Source organism: Leptonotus elevatus, chromosome 17, assembly GCF_054856555.1.
Source record: "Leptonotus elevatus isolate MCC_2025b chromosome 17, RoL_Lele_1.0, whole genome shotgun sequence".
NCBI classification, from domain to species: Eukaryota; Metazoa; Chordata; class Actinopteri; order Syngnathiformes; family Syngnathidae; genus Leptonotus; species Leptonotus elevatus.
This window is the reverse complement of record NC_141255.1, coordinates 6,826,312-6,835,433: the sequence shown is the minus strand read 5'-3', so window position 1 is coordinate 6,835,433 and position 9,122 is coordinate 6,826,312. Positions and strand designations below refer to the sequence as shown.

Genomic DNA, 9,122 nt, shown 5'->3' with positions numbered 1-9,122 from the left:
GTTATAATAATAATTCTAGGATAACATGGGTACCTGCAAAATGTAACTTCTTCCCTTCTCTCTTAGCCGCAACAATTCAAAAGCGGCACCACTTCCGGGGATGGGCAAACATTTCCCGCCATCTAGCTTTCCGGAGGTCGTGAGTCGGCACCGCCCTGCAGCTTCCGGTTGATTTAGCACCGCCTTGTGGCCAGATGTCTGTCAAACTTCGAAGTCATTATTTACAACCAAACCCATTCGTACGTTGACGTCGCCGCCATGTTGGACGTGGCAAACTAGAATATAAGGCTTCTCAACTAGAATGCTAAAAAGGTGCCTCATTCATTTGTTGCTTGAAGTAACCGTTTTACACTCAAAACTCACCTCGTGGGATTAAGAGTGAACAATTTTGTAACACTTTTGAGTACATGTTGCAGCTTTTGCCATTATATCAAAGTTATTGCTAACTAAACTCAATTACGGACCGTACTGTATTATTTGACTAAATTGGCCCAGATTATTATTTTTTAATCTGGTACAGTGACCCCTGAACATTTCCAAAGCACTAAACATATCAACGCTACATTCACATAAAACTCTGCATTTTAAAAATACTTTTTATTTAATTCAACTTTTTTGTATTCAATATTAAATAACACGAACAGTTTGTAAGCAGGTCTCGGACCGTTCATTCCCTTGAAAGTTTCAATAACAGCAGAAATTCAGTTGAAGTGCTTCAAGCGGCAAACTCAAGTGCCAACAAAGACTGAAGGCGCGAACACGCGCACGCGCACACACACACACACGCACGCGCGCGCAAACACACGCACACACACACACAGCTTAAGACTGAACAGCACCAAACATCCCCAAAACAGGATTGTTGCAACAATAATACTAATCTTAACATTCCTTGTTGAAATCGGTGGTTATGCGTCGTGACGACTTTTCATGCTAGACTGGATGCTTGTGGAACGCCTCGGGGCGGGGGTGGGAGGGCCGGCGGGGAAAGGGAGGGGGAGAGGGGCACCCTCAACCCAGCAGAGGGTGCCAGGCAAGCAAAACCCAAGCAAAGAACCGAGGCCAGAGGGGCGTCATTTTGATGTTTAGGGAATTGGGGGGGGGGGGGGGGGGGTGTCATTTGGACAAAAGTAGTGCTTTGCCACCACCTTGTGGCATCTGTGGGCAATTGTGCACTTTTTGCCAAGGTGGCAACACTTTTTTTTTTCACAGTTTAAAGGTGATGTACAATTTCCTGGGGAATTCGTGGAAATAAATCAAAAATGAAAAATTAAATGGCTCTTAATAGGAAAGCTCAAAATGGTACTTTTCCATTAAATGAGCCTTAATTCCCATGGAAATTATTATTTTTTTTTTCTCTACCCCTTTGCAACCTTCCACTATATATTGCTGCGTTAAAATCTGTGCAAATTCCAAAGGTGGATTTTACCCGGGCGCCATTTATTTGGGCTCCAGGTGGGCGGCGGAGGCCGGCGTGGGCGAGGGCGGAAGGCTCTTGGGACACAGCAGCCCACGGGAGGCGGCCTGGTCGGCGTTCAGGTTCTTGTAGGCGTTCCGGTGCGGCGCGCGGAGACACACCGAAGGGAAGCGGAGGCCCGCCAGGCAGCACGCCGGACACGAGACCACCTCGTCATGGTCCAGGGACTGGGCGTCGGGCTCGCTGGGAGGCGAGCGGCAGCCGTTGTTGTTGACCCCGGCGGGGGCGGGGCGCCAGACTAAAGGTTCGCTCAGGACCACTTTGCTGTTGTCCAACCGTGGCCACCCGTTGGTGAAGGTCTGGGACGGGCTGGAGGTGCATGTCGGAGGGGAGGACAATTTGGTGTAAGAAGAGGAAGACGAGCTGTCCAGAGTGTCCGGCGAGCTGGTGCAGTCCATCGGCACGGTCTCGCCCTTCTCTTGATCCAAAGAGAAGGGTTCGAGAGATGGAGGGAGCCCCGAGTCGCCGCCACCGTGCATCTCGCAGTCACACAGGTGGGGCGAAAGGTAGGGGAGCGGCGTGCACGGCAGCGAGTGGCAGCGCCGGTGGCGCCCGGGCGTCAGCTCGCCCCGCTGCGAGTCGGGCGGCGGGGGCAAGGCGAACGTGAGGGAGATGACCGACTTGCTGGGGGTGTCATACAGCTTGATCTTGCCGCCTTTCAGGTCGTCGCGCCGCGAGAAGGGGTTGACCCGCGTGGGCGGCGTGGGCTCGGCGGCGGGGCCCAGTAGGTCCGACTTGCTGCGGGACAGACGGGCGGCCGGCAGCGGGCCGGGGGAGCGCTCGGCGGCCGGCGGTTCGTCCGTCCGCTCCAGGTCCGCGGCGATCTGGGAGAAAGACGGACGCAGCTTGGGGCTCATCTGGCGGGACGGACAAAAACGAGAGTCAGAGCGGATTCGGCTGGGGGCGGCGAGCGTCTCGCTTTACGTACATTACAGCAGATGATGGCCAGATTCAGGAAGTGGGCGGGGCAGTCGCCGACCATCTGCGTGAAGGCCTCCACGTGCAGACCAAAGTCCTGCACACACACAAAAAAAACTTAGCTCCTCCCTCACACATCGAACCAACATACTTCCTTGACAACAATTACTACTTTCCTATTTGGCAGGGCTGCCAACTTGTGGAGCAAAAAGGCAAATTTGTGACTAGTGTACCTCGGTGCGTGGTAGGATGTCAGGGTCCGCCTGTATCCTGGCAATGACTTCACACAGAATTATACCGTACGCAAACACATCCACCTGCACAGAGCCACAAAAATACTTTAAAAAAAAACAACAACAACAACAACAAACGAATATACACACACATATAAATATAAAATACATTTCCCAACCAACCTTCTCATTGTACAGCTCGCCGCGGAGCACTTCCGGAGCCATCCAGTAGGGGGAGCCCACCACTGCTAAAGGTTCCTGGTCTGCTTCTCCACTGCACCGGACACAAAGAAATACAGAAGTCGAAGATCAAACTGGAATCAACAAACGTGTTTTTCGGTTACTTGGCCAGAGTATTGTGCAACTGCGAGCCCGAGAAAAGGGAAGGAACTCGCTCGAGAGCATGCGGGGACAAACGCGTGCCTTCGCCGCACTTCACTTTTTCTGACTTTTAATCTATTTGGGAATCCGGGCAGAAACATGACAAAATGTGGAAAAAGTCAAGTGCGACTACACGTCCTCGCTGTGCTATTTCTGAAAGTCAATCTGAGCTTTGATACGGAAGGAAAGCGGACGCAAAAAAAAAATGTCAACAAGAACATTAAGGAGTCAGAAGAGGCAGACTGGAATAGTTTGACCTTATTTGGAGTGACCCCCCCCCCCAACTCCTCCCACACAAACATGCGAGCCATGTTGACACCAGCCTTCTTAATGCGTCCAATAAAAAAACTACTGTTTATTAGAGGTGAATTAAAAAATATATATATTTTCTAATGATAATTTGTCTTCCCTCCAGGTTGAGGTTAGGGCGTTGAGCGAGGTTAACAGCTCGTACGGGAGGAAGTGGGACCAACAGACTTATTAGGCATGTACAGGGTGCGTTTGAAAATAACCTCACAGTTGATTCCTTCCATCCCAGCGCACCCGCGCACAACCATTTGCAGCGCCAATAAAATATGCCATGTAAATGCCAGCGTGCAATAAAGAAAGATAGAAGGCGGCAGTTTAAACACCGGCCGCCCACTTCCTGATTCACACGATAGGCGGTGCGAGGCACTGGGACCCGGCCGGCCCCACCTGCCTTGGACAACGAGCAGCCGAGATACGGCACGGAGGCCAGATAAGAAGGGAGTGAAGGAATGTGCTTTTTATTGATGGCGAGGGTTGGGCCAGTGTTGTGTTAAAGGACACACACCTGTAATCCGGTATTTTCTCCGCCAACCCGAAGTCTCCCACCACGGCGGAGCACACGGCGCCTTCCCAGCGCACCAAGCAATTCTGCACACATTTAGTTTTTTTGCTTTGTTTACAACCACCGGCTTTCAAAAAACGGGACGTGTCAGTCGCGCGCGTCACCTTGGAGGTGAGGTCGCGATGGAAGATGCCCTTGGCGTGCAGGTAGCGCAGGCCGCGGGCGATGTCCAGCGCCAGGGCGAGCCGCGCGCTCCACGACAGGTGCACGTCGCTGTCCAACAGCTGCTCCAGGTTGCCGCCGTTGATGTACTGGATCAAGCGCAAACGCCAATAAGAACCGAACCGTGACCCCCGGCGGTTATCGAAACCGTCCGCGCCCTACCTCGGTCAGCGCGTGGAGTTGCCCCTCGTGGACGCACACGCCGATGAACCTGGAGGGGGATGGGGGGGGGGCGCACTTGTCACGCATCAATTTAAGGAAATACATTTAAAAAAGGGCTAGTCGGCGACCATTCGTTGGGGGTTACCTGAGGATGTTCGGGTGCGACAGTCGGTTCATCAGCTGGACCTCCCTGAGCATGTTGGCCCGGTTACTGGCAAGGATGTTCATCTTGAGCGCCATCACCTGGCCCGACACGCGGTGTTGCACCTGGACGGCACAGCGGGTCAGGGATTTTTTTCTTTCTTCCCCCAAACACACACATGCACTCAACTGATGACTAACTAACGATTTGTGGGGTTCCCCAGGGGTCAATCCCGGAACCCTTACTGTTCAAATTGTAACATACTTCTTAAATACAGACGTGCAGTATTGACACCAATTGCATACCAAATACAGCTTTCTTTTTTCTTTCTTTTTTTGGGCCAGAGTGAGCGCTCCCCTCCAGATACAGAGCCACTAAAACATGTGCCTACCTTCAGGCGAGGGAGCGGCCTTCCCAGACATCAAGCCTACATGTTGGCGCTCATCCGTGTCAACACGACAGACTGGAAGCTCCGAAGCCTTCCCGAAAGCACGACCACACGCAACCAGGCAAATACACCCATTTAATACTAGGGCCCGACCGATTAAATCGGCCCATTATTGGCCTTCAAACATCAGCCAATTGGGCCAAATGGCCGATTGTTTTCCCCTTAAAACGTTATCGAAGAAAACCGATGTTTCCGACGCTGTGAAAGTACCCTGAATGCACCCTTTCGCTCGCGTAGCATTAGCGACTAGCAAGTGTGTAGCGTATATGTTATTCTGGTTACACAGTTGTCCCTAAGTGTCCTTTAAACTGTTTAATGACACCTCAGTTGGAGTTAACTGTAAAACTGAACACACAACGTTAAGAATGACATCCACTGTATAGTTAAATACTAACCATGCTTTCGTTTCGCTAGCCTGATGCTAACAGTCAGTATTTGTTTTTACTGTTTTTTCAGTTGCCATTTTAGTTCATTATATTCTTTTTTCACTTTCTTATTGTTTTATTTTGTCATTGTTATATTTAACGTTGATATTTCAAGAATTACACAACTTTTTTTTTCCAAATTCAAGGATGAAAACATTAAAGATTTTTTTTTTGTTTTAACACATATTTCCACAGGACATGGCACGAAATATAATCCCAGAGGTCCCAGGTTCACCCAAGACTAGATAAAAAAAAAAATATATATAAAACGTTAATGCTTTACAGTAGTTGTAAACAAGTAAGAATGGTTTTATTATTGACTCATAAATCTATACAATGACCTTGTATACATGAAATTTGTTGATAAAGTCATACCATGGACTTGTCAGTCAAAGCAGAGAATCTTAATAGCGAAAGTTAGTGCGTAAGTGACATTCATTGAAAGGGAATTTGGGGAGGGAGGGGGGGATTTTATGTATTATATATACATCTTTAAATAATCGGCAATCAGAATTTTTTTCTGCCAAAAATCGGCATCGGTCGGGCCCTAGTAAATAACATTATATAGCGACACCCCGCGCTCGCTCCGCCGCTGGATAAATGGCGTCCGCCAGTGAACGCGCTGACATTTGCCTGCTCGTTTTGCGATTCAAAAATGGCCGACGCTCGAGGGAGTGGGCCTCTGTAATTGGGTCTGTCTAATGGGACATCCTTTATAGGATAATTGCATATCAACTCAGCCATCCGTTTTCTATGGCCCTTGTACTTTATTAGGTTGCGGGTGACTTGAAGCCAATCCCAGCTGACTTTGGGTCCTTTAATTGTGGTTGCGGTGAATGGTGAGCATTCTGGTGAGCGGCACTGGAGGAACTTACCTTGAACACCTCCGAAAAGAAGCCGGCGCCGATCTTCTCGCAGCTGAAGTCGTCCAAGCGGGCCAGGCTGGAGACGGCGCTGCGCAGGGCCCGGTAGGAGGACGGCCGAGTCCGGTTGGAGCCGTGCACGCTGTGCATGGGCGGCTCCGCCTCGCTCTCCGGATCCGGCCTCTCCATCTCGGGACAGAAGCGGGAGTGCGGAATCACAGTTTGGCCCGGGTGGGGTAAACGCGCGCCATGTCAGCCCCCCTCCGTGCTTGCGGTCCGGTCCAGTTGAGGGCTGCGAGACATCAAAGTAAGGCAATTGAATGACTAAGCAAGAATGGCATGAAGCATCAGATCAAGTGAACAAAACTTTTCCCTTCTCCTGGCTTTGCAGGCACAACATTTGTCAATGAACTTCAAAGCAATACTTTCAACGTGAAACTCCTTAACTCACTTCAACTTAGCTCCTTGGCACCAAGATGCCAACAGATGGCCGCAAAGCACTACTTTTGTCTGAATGAAGCTCCTCAATTCACTTGAGTCTGTCATATTTTCCCCCAAATTGCCAATAGTTCACCTGTCAAGCCTCAAGTACGATTGCACATTAAAAAACAAATTATCCAATGGTAGTTTTGCACCCCTCCAAACACTGGTGCATTTAATTATAAATTATTAAATAATTGATGAACTTGTCAATAAAAACGAGTAAGAACGTACGCCAGTGTAGCATGTATAATATGCAATTTTATAGTTTTTAATCTCAAATAGTTCGAGCAAATTGTAAATAATACCATAAATATTAGTTAGATAAAGTATTGCGATATGCCCTCTATTTGGTTTCGCAGGCACAAAATTCACATGAGATAAACGTTTAGAAATAATAATAAAAAATTGTTTTTAAAGCGGCTGTTGTCGGCGTTATCTGCACCCAGTAGATTGTTAGCGGCCGCATTTTGCGCGCACACATACACACGCTTTCAAACTGATCCAATTCAGGTTCCCGACGAAGCGAAAAGGGAGACGTAGGGGAAATTACATTGATTGGAAGCCCCCCCTTTTTCCTCCCGGCTCGTCAATTGTGGATCCCGGTAGCCTCTCAACGTATACGGCGACGCAAACGGAAACGGCCTGCGGTGACGGCTACGCGTGCATGTAACGGACGTCACTCACCCACAAAAATAAAAAAATAAAAAAGAAGGAGGGGGGGGGGGATCACTCAATTCCAAGAACGACGTCCTCGCCCCGATGGAACCTCAACGCAGCGCCCCCCGTTCCTCGCTGTCGTCCATTCGAAGGCCCCCGCAGGTCGCTCGGCCCCACTCCGTGTGGCGTCGTTTGCACACGAGGAGGGGAGCGCCGGCTTTTACGAGGGGGGTGGGGCTGCTGCTCACGTGACCTCCCCCCCCCCCTTTTTTTAACATTACCTGTGTGTACGCGTGCTTTGAATTTTAACGCGTATGTCGGAAATGCGGTAAAAACAAATGCCATTATTACCTCCGCCACGACGCTTGTGTTTGCATGTGAAGGCGCTTCGTCTGTGTGCTTTGGTGCCACTTCCGGGTAGGAGAGCTGCTGCTGCTCACGTGATCACATACAGGGGGGGAAAACAGAGCCGTTCTTTTTCTTTTCTTTTTTTTTAGGTTACTTCTAGACATTTTAATATGCTTTTAACAGAACAGATAGCTATAGACGTCATTTTGGATTTGTTTGGAATGGTTGACGCTCCTTAATGACATCTTAAAAAGATGTATTGGTTTGTTTAAAAAAATAAAATACAATTCTTAATTTATTTACAATGTGTTTTTCAGTTATTCATCTATTTAAATAAACAATAGTCTGACTTAATATATAAAGTATTGTACTTTTTTCCCCACAATGACGGCGTTTCAAGTGTGGGTACCATTTCCGGTAGGGGGCGTGGTTGCTACTCACGACTGACATTTTTCCTTCGTAAAATTTGTTATTTATCGATTGTTAATGTATTATTTTATTCATTTATCCCATTAAATAATTGTTTAGTGATTTTTCTTAAAATGAAGTATCATGTAAGGCGTTTCGTCTGTTTGTTTGAGTGCAGGGGTGGAGTTTATGACGCGACAAAGACGCAAAATGAAAACAACTTTTTTTTCAATGATATCTTTATTTCTAAATACAGTACAGCTACATAAATCTGATGCATAATTATTTTTTATTATTTTTATAATTATTAATGTAATGTTAATCGAGTTTTCTCAAATTGTTCAATGAAATCATTAGTAAATTAAACAAATTGCATGAAAGTTTAAAAAAAAATCAACAAATGTGTTGCTTAAATTAAACATAATACAGTTTAAAATGAGAATGATTCATTATTTTTTCGAAAATAAACTATTTAATTTAATAAATAAATAAAAATTACAAATGCGAAAATTTACCGACTATAAATATTCAGCTTGCAGAACTGCATTATTTATCAGTCCATTAATTGAGGCTTCGTAGGTGGTGGGGGGGAAAAACACGTGGCATTGTTTTCGAAAATATTACACATCATTTATTATTTACAGCAGCTGATTACTTATTCATCGAATGGAAAGTTGGATTTTTCTTGAGTTTATTATAATAACGGTGTTCATGATTGAGGTTTGCTAATGGATGCGAACTAGCTGTACCACACTGAGCCCCATTCCATCCGTTTGGATTTCACTAAAAAGCTGCATTAAGAGTGAAGCAGGTTACCTTTCTCCCATGTTGACCACCAAGAAGCCTAAGTAATGAAATTGTTTCCACATATGGCCCAAACCCGCCCAGGGAATTCAAGTATCAGCCAGAAATTGGATCAGAGGAGTTGATTAATGCCCACTTTCAATGTCAGCAACCAGATGACATTTTCCTCCTGTCGACTAAATAAAATGCCGCGCATCCAATTAGTTCCCAGGCTAAAAACAAATGTCTGTCGCGAGTCTTCTAAAAACCCGGTTCAATTCAGGTTTCATCTTACAGGTACGGATCAGTTCCACAAAAAACACCCCACGCCTCTCCGGCACGTTTGTGTTGTGCTCCAGTA

The 9,122-nt window shown here is 47.2% G+C and overlaps 1 protein-coding gene across 2 annotated transcripts; it reads right to left on the bottom strand.

Annotated features, from left to right (window-relative positions):
• Positions 1-582: 582 nt before the first annotated feature.
• tesk1b (testis associated actin remodelling kinase 1b) lies at positions 583-7,649 on the bottom strand. Of its 2 annotated transcripts, none has more exons than XM_086060356.1 (10): positions 7,574-7,649; positions 6,095-6,374; positions 4,350-4,471; positions 4,205-4,253; positions 3,985-4,131; positions 3,824-3,906; positions 2,812-2,902; positions 2,629-2,712; positions 2,406-2,492; positions 583-2,334 (listed from the first exon to the last, which is right to left on the bottom strand). In XM_086060356.1, exons 2-10 carry the CDS (start codon positions 6,269-6,271, stop codon positions 1,441-1,443), a joined length of 1,734 nt encoding a protein of 577 aa, XP_085916482.1. In that variant the 5' UTR covers positions 6,272-6,374; positions 7,574-7,649; the 3' UTR covers positions 583-1,440. The 2 variants fall into 2 exon arrangements, with proteins under 2 accessions (XP_085916482.1, XP_085916481.1); XM_086060355.1 differs by lacking the exon at positions 7,574-7,649 and adding an exon at positions 7,250-7,424.
• Positions 7,650-9,122: the final 1,473 nt, after the last annotated feature.

What these genes read in the sequence shown, in the direction of transcription:
- tesk1b (XM_086060356.1), bottom strand. Translation starts at nt 6,271, where the DNA reads ATGGAGAGGCCGGATCCGGAGAGCGAGGCGGAGCCGCCCATGCACAGC. An exon ending in TCTTTTCGGAGGTGTTCAAG is followed by an intron (nt 4,472 to 6,094) that starts GTAAGTTCCTCC and finishes TGTGCCGTCCAG; the next exon opens with GTGCAACACCGCGTGTCGGG. An exon ending in AACTCCACGCGCTGACCGAG is followed by an intron (nt 4,132 to 4,204) that starts GTAGGGCGCGGA and finishes CGCTTGATCCAG; the next exon opens with TACATCAACGGCGGCAACCT.